The sequence below is a fragment of the Maylandia zebra genome, linkage group LG10, assembly GCF_041146795.1.
Source record: "Maylandia zebra isolate NMK-2024a linkage group LG10, Mzebra_GT3a, whole genome shotgun sequence".
Lineage (NCBI taxonomy): Eukaryota > Metazoa > Chordata > Actinopteri > Cichliformes > Cichlidae > Maylandia > Maylandia zebra.
The window spans coordinates 1,215,622-1,231,980 of NC_135176.1; the positions used below are offsets into that span (position 1 = coordinate 1,215,622).

Sequence of the window (16,359 nt, forward strand, 5' to 3'; positions counted from 1 at the left end):
TTTCACTTTGATTTCTGGGCTGTTTTTGAGTTCAGCCCTCTGTAAGTTGATCATTTCCATCGAACAATACGGAGTCCTTTCATTCCTACACACACATTACCCAATATATATGTGTACATATGTGTAAATAATGTGTATATATGTGTACATATGTCTATATATGTCTGTCAGACATCAAACGTGATTTTTCTTGTGTTTTGTAGGTAAATGTGTTCAAAAACTTTTCCCCTTTATGATTAAAAGGATGAGACACCAAATCAGTCTAGAGGCACATCTTGGTAACACCTCTGTGCGTTTGTTTGGGCAGTTATTTTTGATGCACCCATCTCAATCGGGGGCTGGAAAAGCCCCTGAGTGACAAACACTGTTGCCTCGTATAATCGTCGGACCGTTCACTGTTGCTGTGTTTGGTGCTGTATAAATAACAGTGAACTGAGCATGTGAGAGAGTTTCCTGTTGCTAGATTGTCAGTAGGATTTGTTTTCTTCTCTTTTTTAACCAGTGCAGCAGTGAGAGGTGTGTGAGGGACACGCGCTCTCTCCATCACGTTCGCTGTCCGTGCACCACGACAGAGGCCGAGTGCGCGGTGCCGTCTTCTGATGGTAACATAGTAACTGACAGCGAAGAAGCAACCCTCTGCATCAGCCTTCGGTCATGTCTTTTACGTTGAAGCTGGTTTTCCCTTCTGTCTTGTTTGGGCAGTACCTCCTGCTTTAGTTCCTTCTTTGTAAGCTATTTTTTCCTGCCTGCCTCTACATCCTACATTGGGTTCTTGTGTCCACCCCACACAAGCATTAACTGCAATTGTTTCCCTGTCTGAAAGCCAAACTGTGAATGACAGTTTCTGTTCTCAGAACCGTTCTTTTTCAATAAAACTCAAAGGACACACATTCAGAGTGGCAGCGAGAAAACAAACCAGCCTAAATTCTGTTTAACCACCTTGTGAAAATGTTGTCAGTGGCCGTCAGCGCGCTCCTTGGCTGAGATCTTACGTTACTGCTTTCTTTATCACCTGCTCCTTCCCTCCCACCATCTATTTCCCAGGTCATGATGGGTAATTGGAGATTTCTGACAGGAAGTGACACTGTGTTGTTTCTTCGCTTGTCATGTTGTGAAGAAGCGTGTTGGTTTATAATTTGCATAAAAGCCCTTAGAGGAACCAGGCGCCCGATGCTGCTGCTGGGCAGTGCCAGAGTGTGGCTGACCTTCGAGAAGCACATATACTGGCAGTGGGTGGGGTCGTGGTGTAAGTGGGAGTTTTGGGGAGATCTTTTCACAACCAAAAACCGAGGCAAGAATCCTCTTCACAACAACGGTGGCGACACCTCTGAAGCAGCGTTTGCCGCTGCTCTGCCAGGATATTTATACCAGAGCTACTGTCAAGCCCCCCCCCCCTCCCCAGTTTTCAAACCGCTGCACTTGTTGACGGCGTCTCGTGCTCGAGTTCATTTGTGTAGATGACCTGTCAAACGAGCAGCCTCTGGCTAATGCTGAGGAGCTCAAGCAGCAGGTTTGTCATCACTGCTATTAATAGCATTATCACTTCTGGGACAGCAGGAGGAACAGATCCAGAAATTCAATCCAGCCTCTTGATAGAAGAGAAGCACCATTTATTGTAAAGCCACGTCCTTCCTGCGGCCTGAGACAGCGTGTTGTCTCCTGTCGTCCATTTTACTCATGTCTGATTCAATCCGCCCTGCTGGTGACTTACAGCTCTGTAGTTTGGACACTGTTGGTACACTGGTGTCACACGAATTGTTCTCACTATAAAAATCAAGTGCATTTCAATGTTAATGCACCGCGCACAGACAAAGTCGTTCTCCCATTCTGGGATCACTCCAGAGCTGTATGTCTTTGTGACATCAGGAAATTAGATGAAAGCCTGTAAAGCTGCAAAGATTCATAGTCAGCGAGTGAACTGCTCGGTGCCGGGTAATCACTCGTGCTCAGGGGGAACTCGGACGAAGGTGAGATGAGCACTTTTCTCTTTTCTTTTTTTCAGGGGACAAAAACAAGTTTTCCATGAACATGTTCAGAAAGATGAACATCTTTGAGCCGGACCCACAGACACCACGCGCAGCTGTTCCCATTCGCGTGCTGTGTGTTGCTTCGGCCTCTGATTGTGGATTGCGGGAGCTCCGAGGCACATACATGTAATGTTGATGACGATCCTTTTGCTCTGATGATGCCAAAGCACTGCAGTAAAATATTTTAAGGATTGCAGCACCAACACTTACTTAAAGGACAAATTTGTTTTGAGCAATAATATCGATTGTGGAGTAAACTCAGCCTTCATCCTGTGATAAATGACTTCATTAGAGCAAATATGAATCCTGTCACAAGTTGGATTGTTGGCTGGTGAATGATCAACAGTATCTTTTAGCAACAGATGGGAGACACAGATGATGCTGTTACTGCTGATAGTCAGGAGCATCTCATGCTGTCAGCCCAGCTCTGTGTTTGTGTGGCAAAAAGCACAGAGCAGCACCTTTTAAACGCACGTCGTCAGCGAGTCGGGTAATTGCTTCATATGCTGCATCTGATTCCATTACAGAGGGGCTGAGTGACAGGATGAGCCCGTCATCACACAGTGACTCATCCGGTCCAAAGCGATCGAGCCCACAAACAGCCTGGATGTGCTGCTGCTGGTGATGATGATGATGATGATGACGTGTATGTGCCAGTTGCCAATTAAAATGTTGACTTTGGGGAGAAGGGAAAATGAGTAGTGACAAGTGTAGAAAGTGGGCTGTCAGAGATTGTGCAGGTTACTGACATCAAACACAGAATAACAGGTTAAAGGCAGACGGACTAACCACAGTCTTAAAACACCGGCTGTGTTGAAATCACTCCTGTTAATTTCTGAGTTACAAAGGAGGTGAAATCACAGACATAAAAGACAACTATACTTTGAATCATCAGTGTACATGTAACCGGCCACGTGATTGGGTAACGAGAGTAGCTGCTGTGGCTCTGTGTTCTCGCGCTGCTGTAAGGTTTGTTTGTTATGGGACGGGTTCCTTTTTAGGGAATGGATTCAAACCCTCCTTCTGCTTCCTGTGCCTGCAGAGATTTTCTCCCCCGATACAAAGATTTGCATCCGATGCTAACTGATGATTCAACATTGTCTTTCAGCGTGATGCGGATGGTTCTGCCTTTATTTGTATGTTGCCCACATTGGTCTCATACTCCACTGTGAACCAGTATTTATGTGATTGCAGCTAGAGCCCAGCTGACACTGAGAATAGGAAATATCCAAATTGAAATCAACTGAGTCCACCTATGCTGGACTGGGATGGGGTCAAGTATCCCTGGAACACTAGTTGGATGGGGGGCATTAAACCTGGAGTGGGTAGCACGGTTTTAGTGTCATGTGAATAAACATAGACAAACATTGTGGAAGGGAACCAGTCTCCTAAAGCTCTGACTGGAGACTTTGGCCAATCACAGGTTTTGTTTTCCACTCCAGCTCAGGTGAGTGACAGACAGTATTTAAGATCCAGTCTTTTATCTGATTTCCAGCAGAACAGCTCGCCTTGAAAGGTGAGAGTCAATTTATGCAAAAATGAAGCTCAGAAATCTTTTTTTAGCTTATGACACGTGGACCACCGAGGGAAGAGCTGCAGCTATTTTCTATTTTACAATTCTGCCTGTTTTACATTTCCTTTTGCACATTTTTGCCTACTGCTCATTAAACTAATCAAATTTGGTTTACAGGGCCTGGAAAGTACTATTGCATATGTGAAAAGGTGTGGTATGTCTCAACAAAAGGCTGTGCAACCTTTAAAGTAGCCACACACGACGTAACTTGAATCATTGGTGGTCAGGGCTGAAGACTACAAGTTAAATGAGGGAGTTAAAAAGACGTTACCTCCTCGTTTTTGCTTGAGCCTAGCTCCAGGCTGAACCACAGTGACTGCAATCCTACCAGTCAAGTGCTTGTTTGTCACAAAGCCAAGACGGAGCATGGACCGTGGTGTAATCACTCTGCTCCATCCATGGGGCTCTGTGCGAGCAGGCAGCATCTACTGATGGGAAAGTAACCTCAAAGTGCAACTTGACTCTTATTGACTAGCTCTCACAGACGTGGGAAACTAACACCGGCAGGAGAAAATGGAAACATAGCTTTTTAATAGAACAGATTGAACTCTATATCTGCTTTTCATGAAAGATTTCAGAGCAAATACTGAGCCGACTTGTGAAATTATGTCTAAGTAAAGCTTTTAAAATGTGGAAATGGTGCTGTGGGAAAGGTTTGAGGACTTGGAATAATATAAGAAATGTGTGCAACTCCTGCAGGTCCCCGCAACAGTAGATGGTGCGAGAACCGTCCACTCTGAATAGGATGATTACCAGGATTTGGAGCATGTTGGTTCTGATGATCTGAAAAGTGAACACCTCCCTAATAGAGGCTGCTTCTTAAATCAAGACGTGAATGTAAAGTGTTGAGCTGATATTAAAGCAGCATGAAAGCAGCCAGTTCTCCCCTGACATTAAACCATTGCTCTTATTTTCTCGGGCTGACGGGCGGCGCAGCATCCTGCCGCGGCAGACTGTGCAATGATGGATTTCTCACAGATGTGCAGAGCTCTGAATGGGGAAGAAGTGAACGGGAAAGGGGGTAGAGAGGTTTGTTAATGGCAAAGTGGCTGGGCGGGAATGACTTCCCACTTGGGCTGCCTGTCAGGTACACCTGCTCCAAAATGCGGTCACCTCACGACATCATCGTCTCCTTGAGTCAAAGTCAGCGTCAGCAGCAGCTGCCTGGCCCACAGCTTTGGGGACAGAGCTCTACGGCGAACATCAATGGTGGCTGTTTTTCACAGTTAAATTTAAATTAGTCTGGAGTTCACATCGATTTCTAAACCACAGGCGCACAGAGAGTGGCGTGTGTCATCTTCGGTGGGCACTCGTGGGTTCTGTCGAGATGGAGGAGAACGTCTTTTTTTATGCTTGGAAGGGCAGGGCTCATTTCCCTCATGCAAATGACCCTGCAAGCGAAAGGGGAAAGCAAATGCTATTGGAAGGCTGACAGTGGTGTGTGGAAAATGTTGTGTGACTGGCACTGAGACTAGTACAGTCCCCCAGTGTGTGCCACAGAAGGGAAAGAGGGAGCGAGCCAAAAAGAGGGGTGTGTGGAGGTGGGGGGAGGTGGGGATTTCCTTTTCATAAGAGCTTTGGTGTTGGAGGGGTTCGCTTGAAATTTATGTCACCGTGAGGCCTGATGCAAAACTTTTAGCTCACACAGCAGGATGGACACACACACACACGAGCACAAGTTTAAAAAGAATTTGATGCTGTAAGTCAGTAATAATCCCACTGACTGTGCATGTGAGTGGGCAGCGAGCAGCCCAAGTGGAACCTGTGGTCATATTGTCTGCTGGGACGTGTGGATAACTGTAGTGAGGTCTGTCTTTTCAAACAGAAATGGACTGAACATGGAGACGAAGGCAAAGACAGGCCCTCCAAATCAAGTGCGAGGACACTACCAGGCACTTAGCATCCCAGAACTTCACGTAGCGGCTGCCATCCTCCAGACAGCAGTTCTGGAAGTTACGTAAGTTTCAGATATAAATATACTTTTTCTTCTGCTGTGACAGAAGAGGCCAGCTGTGAGCAGGGACAGAATTGGAGCACCCTGTTCCTTTTATAGTTTGTGCCCAACGAGGTCCCAGTCCGGTGCCTGTGATCTCCAACAGCAGACCCACTTCAGAGTCCACATACTGCGGGGGGATTGTGCTGCAGCCTCACACTCGGAATGAAGCGATGGACGTGAAATCTGGAACGCCCGTTTCCTTACTAGCATTCATTTGGCTGATTCTTCCCCAGATGACGATGAATTTTTGAAACTTCTTGGAAAACGTCTTCTGTTCCCATAAGCATCGACTCGAAACTGTAAAGCACTGCGAACAGTAATGTTTCTCAGGCAGGCTGATGATGACATCTCAACCATTGAGATATCAGTTAGAGGGTGAAAGAGAGTTTAATTGGCCAACAGGCGGGGATACTTGAATGTTTTAGTGATGTCTGCTCGCCATGCTATGTAAGAGCATCATTGCAAAAGACAATTTTCCAGGAAGTTCAGGTGTTAATGGGGCCTTGTTAATGATTTGCAAAATACTGTTTTCGTGTGCACTAAGGATCGCCTGCACTCTTATCTGAAGGAAGTGAATGTAAGCAAGTGTTTTAGGTGCATTTTAATGTGTTGCTGCTGCAGGTTTATGTGTGTTAACCTTAAATGGTTTTGCATCAGTTGCAAAATAAGATGCTTTATACCAAAAACAAGTTGCCACAAATATGCTACATTTATTATTTATTCCTCATAAGCTGAAATGTATGCATGTGTTCTCACTTTAAATGTGCTTTCTCCTCTTGTATGAGTTCAAGCCTGCATCTGAAATCTTCCTTTTAAGCATTCAGCCTCGTTCCTGAGGACTCAAGGTTGTTTCTCAGTACCGGTGCAGCCAGGAATGGACTTCAGAAGGACACTCCAGCCAAGTCTCCTTTAGAGAACACTCTGGCACCATCGCAAGGACGAAGAACAGCTGTCACCGTTTGTTCTGCTTAGCTGTTAGTGTGATCCCCGCTTTTGAAAAGACGCCACAGCCATCGTGCTTCATTGTGGTCAAATGATTTCTTTCACTGTTTCATTTGCATTTTTATCTTGCAAATAAACCGAATAAAACCACAGCTGTGTTTCAGAGGGTTCCTGTGTGGTAAATGTAGTCGAAACCTCATTTAGTCCGGTTAGCTGCAACATGTGGAAAATGTTGCTCATTCATAACTTTTTCTCACAGTTAACTCCCTGAAAATGAAACCACAGCACATTCAGATGATCTCCTGTCTCATCATTCTCGTAGTAACTAATATCCATATGAACACACTTTAATTTTTTACTCCTGCTTCTATTTCAGTTAATTATTTCCAAACATGCTGACAAAGCTATTAGTTGGAGCTGCAGTCATTTCCAAAAAAAGGAGAAAAAAAGAAAATAAAAATAATTCCAACGCGTGAAACAGAAACTTTGGAGTGAAACATGTGCAGATGAACCTGCACATGTTTCACTCTTCTATCTCAGCTTTCGGCTCCACGGTGGATGAGCCTGGAGCGCAGGGCAGCCATGTCTTTAAGCTAAAAACCTAAATGACCGCATCTACATGCTCACTGCGCAGCGGGCATCAGAGCTGCATCCGGGCTGAGTTCCCTTCACTTCAAGTCTTCGGCTCCTATGTGCACTTGTCTCTCACACGCAGCAGCAGCAGTTTTGTGTGCTGTGCTTTCAAACCTGCGCTTTGAACAGCGCCTTGTTCAAGTTCAACTCAGCCTCTGATGAGCAGCTGAAGTTTAGGCAAAAAAAAAAAAAGACAAACCCCCTACAAGGAGCAGCAACCATGACAGAGTATGTACAAGTTATTAACCCGCATTACACCACACGGAGCACGGGTCCTATTTCAAGGGGATATGTCTGAGGTGGCTGCGGGCGGGGGGGTCTGCGCTCAGGTACACGCAGCCAATGAGGGCAGGAGGGAGTGCCCACAACAACCGAGAGGCGGTCCGCGTCGGCACAGACACAGCACACCTTCAGATGGGGATGAAGTAGCAGCGGCAGTCGAGCAACACAGAAAGAGCAGCGTCTGAACCGCGGATCCGGAGGTTTTCTTCACTTGGGGGGGGGACAGGTGACCGACCGCTCCCGCGTCCTTCGGTGGAAATTACTGCTCGTACACCCTCCAGGCACGCGCACCCTCCGATTCCCACAATAGATGTGACTGAACTACATTTCTGTCTGATCATCTAAGCCCGGCACACCAACATGGAAAATGCGCACACTAAATCGGCGACTGAAGTTTTAGACAACTTCGGTGTGAACGAAAACACTGGGCTGACTCTCGAACAGGTCAAAGCCAACCTGGAGAAATATGGACCGAACGGTGAGTAGCTCTGTAAATCATTTCCCTCTTAAATTTGCGGCTCGTGGCTGCTGCGTGTCATGATGTATATCGATTCATTTCCCAGGAAATCCCTCAGCAGCCGTTATATTTCATGCTGAGGCAGATCGTGCGCGTAAAAAACAGCCCCGTTCCCTCAGGCGCACAGTCAGTGGAAATGTCAGAGGCACATTCATTGATGCTCATGCCCGTGTTGAAACACCTCGCAGCGAGCACATAGAAGCCCCGTCTGGGAAGGAAAGGTGTAATGCAAGCCTGACCAATCCAGCTACATCTGTGTTTGAGTTAGTCCCCCTCCCCGAGGTCGTAGTCCCCCTCCCCGAGGTCGCCTCGTGTCTGGTCTGGTTTGAAGTCATGTCAAGTGGCTTAGTGAGCAGACAGACAGCGCGCTTGTATCTCACCAAAACCAAAGAAGGGTCCACTGACCAAATACCGACACAGTATGCGCAGCTGTGTGAGGACGGGCATCCTCGGCTGTCCTGCAGAGTTCGGGCTTTGGGGCATGGTCTGTGCCGTAAATAATCACACTGAAAATCTTGAACAACCTGTTTTCACTTTCAACAGTGGTTCTTACACAGGGCCTCTACTTTGCAGTTCAAATTACACAATAACAGAGGGAGTAGCTGGGTCAAGTCATGTAACGTTTCAGAGTGACATACTGGACCAGGCCCTGGTTGCCAGGTCTGCCTGTCAAAGCCTCTTTCAATTGAGGCTCTCAGCTGGACTGATGCTGATCATGAGCAAGCCTGTTCAGGTCTACCTCATCGCGTACATGCACCGACACATACTGGTGTTTGCGTGGTTTTGTGTGGAGTTTGGGCCTGACACCAACGCACCTATCGCTCCTGGCCTGTCATTTGCATGTGCTGCCAAGCTGTTGAGCAGAGCCGCGCATTGTGCCAGTCGAACAGTAGCCCTTTTGTTGCAGCCAGCCGACTCTACCCAGGGGCTCGTGATGACTTCATGGAAAAAAGCAACGTCTTGCTACAGATAACATCTCTTTCGCTTTGAGCTGTGAACTTCCTGCCTTGTGTGAGCGCGCTGCAGAGAAACACTGGAGGGAGGGAATACCCCCCCCCTTTTTTCCCCAGTTTTTGGGGGCTACCTGCAAAAGGGTTATCATGTGCTTTTTCCCAAGTCAAAGCTGTTGAAAAATGACAGCAGGAGAGTTGACGGGTCTGTTTACTATTTTAGTGCATGTCCCTGCAAAGTGATATACAGCTGCTTAACTGCTGCTTCCCCTCTGCTCGCAAACCACAGACTTTGTAGATGAAGCAAGGGCCTCATATGCGCCTTGCTGTTTTGTTCCAGGCTACGTTGGTTCAAAGCAGCTCGCGGCTGGTATGATTACCTTGCCTCCACTGACATGTGTGCACTGTCTGGTTAGCAGGGGACCCCAAACATGCGAGATCCTCCACTATTCGTCTGAGCTCAGCGTTTGCCTCGGTTTGGAGGCAGATAGGACGTGAAAATGACGCGAGCTGCTGTCCAAGTGTCACTCCAGCTGTCTGTGTAAGGAGGCACGACACGCTAGGAAGATTACATGATCTGTTTGACTCCGAGATGACACTGTCGTGGGCCTGGTGGGACTTTATCCTCTTGCACTACCTCTGCTGTTTGAGATGAGACTGTGTCCTGCACTATTATGTCGGTGCATAATATGGAGGTCACAAATAAAGGGAAACCACCATGAGGTTAAATATCGGCCTAGTATGAGATTTTTCCCCTGATTGTGGTGTAGATGGCAACAGGTTCAAACCTTACTGATACTTATATCATCTTTCTTTGTAACTTGTTGCTGAAACGTAAATACAGGTGAGCTTTCTATCAGCACTTTAAACGCGCTCCATCGGAGCAGCCGCCCTCAGGCTTTGTTGGAACATTAGCTCCCACATATGGAGAGAGCCTTTTCTACACAGCAGTCTGTGCTGCAGAAAGGAGGCAGCTGGCCTTTTAGTCACACCTTCCGTTTATGGTCTAGCAGCAGCTCGCTTATTTGCAACTCCATTCACAGAGACGCACACTACAGGCATCCAGCTAAACTACTGTTGAGCGCTGCAAGCACCTCAATTTGTGAGACAGTTTATCACTTTCATCATTGTGATGCAGCAGGAGAGAGGAAGTCGCAGGTCTGTCTCTCCTGTGTGTGGGTGCACACTTGTGGTGCTCAGTGATTGTGTGCTGCACTCATTGTTAGGAAGAGTCAGAAAAACGACACGTTTGCTCTCTAAACTTTCTTTGTTTAAAAAACCGACATTTTAAAGTAGCTGACACTCGAATGAATGAACGAGTGTTCATGGCATCAGTCTTCTTCTTAGGAATTGAATATATTAAATGATGTTTAAATTGAGAAGGATTCTTACTCGGAGCATGTTAAATAATTAGATTTCATTCATATCCTCCTGTTTTGGAACAAAGGCCCCTTCTGTGACTAATTTACAGTGTGAGGCTTTTCTATTTCCTTTCTTTATGGGTTCTGTTTTTTCAGTTACTTTGCACAAGTGCAGAGCCTTCAGAATAGCCTGAATGTGTTAGGATGTCACTCGACACTCCCTGGAGTATAGTTGTGCAACATTTACAGGTTAAACAACTTGGTATGACGTGTCATTGCGCCACCATTGCTCCGTGTCCAAAATGACATGCGTTTTCTGGCTCGCAGATGGAAATGCTTCGAGTCAAATTGCCGGTGGCAGCAAACCGAAAGTGTTCGATTGATAAACTGTCATGAATGCCACTGAACTTCTTCTCTTCTTTGAAGTTGTTTGAATTAAAGCGTTTGGTTACTTTCACTGATGGAAGCTGCCTGTTGTTGTTATTCTAAGGTGATTCTGTCTTTATCTAAGCTGTTTCTTCAGTCTGGTTTCTGCCACACATAATAACTACAGCTTCCTCTGGTAGGATCTCGCTCTCACACAGGGCTGTTTCTCTTCCTGTTCTGCAGATCAATATAAAAGCTGCCTGACTTAATCTCTCCTCCATTTGAAATGTGAGAGACACGCTGCTTCCTGCTCCTCCTCTCTGCCGGCACACTCACCATGGCGCTTTGCAGAGCGCGTTTCGATCACTGAAAAGTGTCCAGTTGAGACTTAAACTGCGGTAACAGTGTTGGTGTTGTGTGGGCTGAGAGAAGTTGTAGAAAAGTAATTTGAAGTCTTCGGGGTGTTGAGTCACTTCCCTGTTGTAGTGGCTCTGTGCGTGCCTGCCCAGCTGCCTTCTAAGGGACTGTGATCCTGTTCTAGCTTGTCACTTGTCTCGGCTTCTTCCCTCCCACCCCTGCATGTGTCACTCATCATCAAGCCCTTATGTTAACATGATATTGAGTCATGAGGCTCTAACACGTTGCCTGGATGCTCTGCTACAGCACGGTCCGATCCACAGAGGAGATGCACGGAGTTTGTGTTCCAAAGTGTGGGCAGTATGCAGAGCGTGTGCTGTAGCCTACACTGCCTTCAAATATACCACAAAGAGGTAAAGAGCACATGAAAGTCATTAAATAGCATTCAGAGACGTCCAAGAGCAGCGTGGGTTATGGATAATCAGCTGCATGTCAATTAATGATCATTAGTGGCTGGAACACTAGAACCTAACAGTTGGATCAATGGTTAAATAACAGACTGAATCTAAAAGATGGCAGCAGTTCCCAGTCTGAAAGGTGAAGCCAATGGCCAGCAGGGGGCGCCTCCTCTGGTTTGGATGCTGAAGCTTGTGATCTGAGTAAACACTTTCCTGATGAGTTTGTGATTCTAATCGTTAGTTTCAAGTTTAGTACCGCAGAACGTTCATGTAGAAAATCATTCGTATTGTAAGTAAAACGTGATGAAGCTGAGTGTGCCTACAAGTTGTGATTGCACGCACATGCAACGAGCGTCCTTGCTTTTTGTGTTAATTCCACCCAATGACTGCAGTAGTTTCTACAGTCACCGATTCTGCCCTTTACTAGCAACACTTTATGCACCCATCCATCGAGCCAGCGTCTCAATCACTTATCTGTCTACATATTGTATATAATAAAAAAGAAAATGTCACCATAACCATGCTCAGCTTGCACGTGACCCTCCAGAGTGTGGCCCACAATCCAAACAACGGAGCTGTACGAAGGAAAGGGAAGTACAGAGTGTTGGCTTCACAGGCAGACCTGCTTTAGGAGCTGTTTTTGGCCCTTTCTGAATACGATGGTTAAAACTACCGATCATTTTGGCAAAATAACCACACACTGTTCGAAGAGAATAGTGCATTTATAGCAGTTGTTTGGGGTTCGTTTCAGACGTCGAGAACAATCGTGTCCCTGTGATTATGAGCTGTTAGCAGGTGGGTGTGATGGCAGGATCACAGACATGGCTGAGAAGGGGCTTTTACAATGTTAAGCATATATTCAAATGCTAGGGCACAAGTATTCACACAGCCTATAGAAGTCGCTCAACTAGTTTCAGTTAGGGCTGCTCGATTATGGCAAAAATGATAATCACGATTATTTTCACTGAAATTGAGATCACGATTATTTGACGATATTTATTTAACCCTTTAAGACCTACTATAGAACCAAGTCCACCAGAGCTTATATTATTTTTTTTTTTTTACATGCTGTAGTGCCATTTGTGGGAGCATTTCAAGTTGCTATACATCAATACAACTGTTATAGCCCATATTTTAATAATATGTATGCATTAAGTGCATAGTAATTACATAAATTGCAAAAAAGTGCAATAAACTACAAAAAAAATTGAAAATCGCTTTTGTTTTGTTTACATATATTTCTACTTGGAGAAATTTAAGAGGTTTATCCCTCAAAACTTTAAATACAATAAAGTTGCAAAAAATAGTTTCCCACCACAGGAAATTTATTTTGAGTGTCTTCATAGTTTTATTTTGGAGATACACCAATTTTTATATACTGCAGGAAAAACAAAAAACAATCCTATGATGCAAATTTGCAAAGAAAACAGCAGGTGCATCATTTCACTGTGGGAAGTGTTACGAACAGCTGATAGGAACGGCAAAGCGTGTTTCTGGAATATTATGTTTTTGTTCCTGCAAGCGCTTTTTATGCAATTTTTGCAAAGCTATATGTGGAAGGAAACCGTGACCGAGGACAAGCTGATGGCATCAGATGTAAGTACAACTCCTCCGGTTTCATATGCAAAACAAATTATTGCGCTAGCTTACACGGTTCAGATTCTACAGGGATTTAAAAATAGTTACGCAAAACGGAGCGTGCAGCTCTGACCGGCTTTAAAGGGTTAACAATGACTTTAAAAAAATAATATAAAATAGTGTGCAACACCACTGAAGTTTTTTTTTTTTTTTTTTAACTCTTTTCAACCAACGGCAGTCACTCTCTCCTCTCCAAATAACTTCTGCTTAGCTTTCCGAGCTTCCCTCGGGTCCTCTTAATCAGCGGTCTCCAACCTTTTTTGCACCACGGACCGGTTTATGCCCGACAATATTTTCACGGACCGGCCTTTAAGGTGTCGCGGATAAATGAGGGAGGGGCTAATAATCGGCTCAGTCATTTTTAATGATCGTTGAAAGCCCAGATCGTAATCGTGATTAAAATTCGATTAATTGAGCAGCCCTAGTTTCAGTGGCCTCCATTGCTTCAGGGTTCACATCAGTGAAGTTGTAATCTATCAGGCACGTGATTGGACAGAAGTGGCGCTCTGGTTTCCAAACCTAGAAGAAACTCTATAAATACACAGATATTTCAGTCTGTCCGTTTGGGGATTTCTGGCTATTTTCCACAGCGTCTTCGTTTGGTGGCCAGATGCCTGTTGAGATGTTCGAAAAATGGTTCTTTGCACAGCTGTGACCTTAAAGAGGAAACTCTGAGCCCTGACGCGATACGGGCTCTTTGCTAATCACCTCAAGCATGTCCTGCTCTGTTGACAGGCCCTCTTCCTTTTCCTCTATAATTTGACAGCAGAGCTGAAGATACTTAGTGGCAATATGTGGGGAAAAGCACTTTATTGGATGCTTATTTAAACTTGCATCTGATGTAGAAAGAGCAGTGTGCAGTGTGCGTGGGGTGTGAACAGTTAGAGAGCAGTGTTCTTTACATTAAGGCCTAAATATAGATGTCGTATCTCTGGTCTTCATCAGCACTTTCACTCTTTCGTGGCTCAGTCGAGCATGGCGTGCAAATGATCGATGCAGTAAAATAAGCAGGACACTTGCATGCGTGCATTTAGAACGTGAGAATGATGCTACAGTTTGATTTCAGCATGCTCTATCTTGTGCAACAACCAAAGGGAAAAAACTTGCTCTCTTTTTCCCTGACCACAGCTTTGATGACGTCAGATACAGTGCAGCCAATGGACAGCTGCAGCGGCCGTTACCCTCAATCTCATGTCGTAACTGGCTCGAAAAGAGGAAAATCTCCACTTTGAAACTAAATTCAGTCTCTCTAATGACGCAGACTTTCAGAGAGAAGCTGCACAAAAGAGCCAATCTCCTTTCAGCTTTGACAGCTGATGGTATTTCTCCTCTGTGGGCTCAGCAGGGGAAGAATCACGACTCTATCGGTTAATCGATATCATCGCAGCTAATGCCAAATTGTATTGAGCAGAACATCCTACGTCCTTTTTGTCCCCACTGTGCATGTTAATATAATTTTCCTTCCACCAAAATGAAACCATTGTTCCAACTTATTTTGACAAAGTTTGTATAATGTGAACTGGGAAAACGTTAATGCTGTTCTTATTCTGCTGTTAGGGAAAACTTGGTCCTTTGTTGCTCAAGAAATCTTGACTTATTCTAACTTTATATTTCAGGATTTTTCCTGAAATATTTCAAAGAACAGCAGAATTTTTGCCGGCAATAAAAACTTTACAGAAACTGAGCTGTGCTTCCACTGATGTTTGAATGCCTGCAGGCTAAAGGATTCACTACTTCAGAAATTGGTCCAATACTGTTTCAAATAACTGAATCAAATATATGTGACATTGAGCCAATTTGGGTTGGCTCAAAATTTGACGAGATGTTGCCAGTTCCAGTAGCAGGAATCCCTCTCTTCTAGCTTTTTCTTTGTGTGGGAATTTGCATTTTGGGGAAAAGCCACATTTTGGCTGGGTCACCAGTGAACATTTCTATGCTTCTCTCAAACTGAGTTGTTGTCACTTCAGAAGTCATCAGACTTTTCCTCTAACTACACGGTCACCATTTCTGCAGCTCCAACACTCTACGACTACTTTCACTGTTTGTGACTAAACAGCTGCTCCCCTCAGCTTTGTTGCGTGCTGCTAAATAGCATTAGCATGCTACACTAGAATCCTCGTGTTCTCATTGGCGTTTAGCTCAAAGCACCACAGTTAGCTTGGCTGTGTTGACTTAATCTTCTTTTGTTTGAGCGGAGCAGCTTTAATCCACTATGAACGATTTCTGGGGCTTAAATGACTGAACATCGGCCGTATGTGAGGACTTGATGTTCTTGTAGTAACTTTAGCATCACTGCTCTTGTTCCTGTGGTAGCAGATCTTTAGGGTTGCCTGGCAGAGGTCAGGGATTCCTAAAGATGGTCGCTGATACTCGCCCACGTAACGTAGTTCGATATGAGCTCCTCAGAATAGGGAAGCCCTCTGTCGATATTTATGTAAAGGAGAGAAACTTTGACATTATCAGACTGCGGATGTCTGTTCTGCAGTCACTTGCAGTGTTTTCTGTGCAGCGGAGATAATGATGTTAGGGTGGAGAATGAAGTACATTTATCATTCACATTTGATACGGTTAATGCATTCAGACCTTTTCCAGTGGGACAACACATTTAGTGGATGTAGGAAGCTATCATTAGGGGTTACCATCATGCTATTTATAGACCTGTTTTGCATTCAGGGTTAGTGGATGGAGCCGAATCCTTCAGCTAGTACACGCCTCACCACACTGCCTCCATACTCCTTTCTCCTTCACCCCCGTGCTCCTCCTCAATCGATGGGTGACTGTAAGCTGTGTGCTCGGAGGTGTGTCTGCTTGTCTGCATGCTAATGGTGTTTTAGTAGCAGGCCAGCAGTGAGCTTATCTACATGAGAATGTGTGGGGGCTTGATGCCTGCATGCTACATCAAGGTCCCACTGATTGCATAATAGTTATTCTTGGTCAATTTTGACAGACACTTGCACATTACCTTGTAACGCACTTGTTTTCAAGGAGTCTTCATGAGTCAAGTCGCCATGGTAACTGCTGAAAACTTTGTTGTGTTTGTAGTTTTCACAAGTCAGCCTGGATTCTGGCTTGTTAACACTGCTTAACACACTCAGATGTGATGTTTACTGGGGGTTTTAATGATCTGGCCTGTAATTTGTTAATGGACTCAGAGCAAGGGGGAGGGGGGGGGGGGCAGCTCGGACTGTGAGATCCTTTATCGGCAGATTGTTTGCAGTGCAGAAAGAAAGACGGACTGTTTCCTGCTTTGCTTCCTGAT

The 16,359-nt window shown here is 45.2% G+C and overlaps 1 protein-coding gene across 2 annotated transcripts in view; it reads left to right on the forward strand.

Annotated features, from left to right (window-relative positions):
- Positions 1-7,533: 7,533 nt before the first annotated feature.
- atp2a3 (ATPase sarcoplasmic/endoplasmic reticulum Ca2+ transporting 3) overlaps positions 7,534-16,359 on the forward strand; it is a 44,678-nt gene continuing 35,852 nt past the window's right edge. The window contains exon 1 of one of the 2 annotated variants that reach the window (XM_014408384.3): positions 7,534-7,931. In XM_014408384.3, the coding sequence (XP_014263870.1) occupies positions 7,814-7,931 (118 nt within the window). In that variant the 5' untranslated portion in view covers positions 7,534-7,813. The remainder of the gene's footprint in view (positions 7,932-16,359) is intronic. The other variant, XM_014408383.3, reaches the window with a different exon arrangement.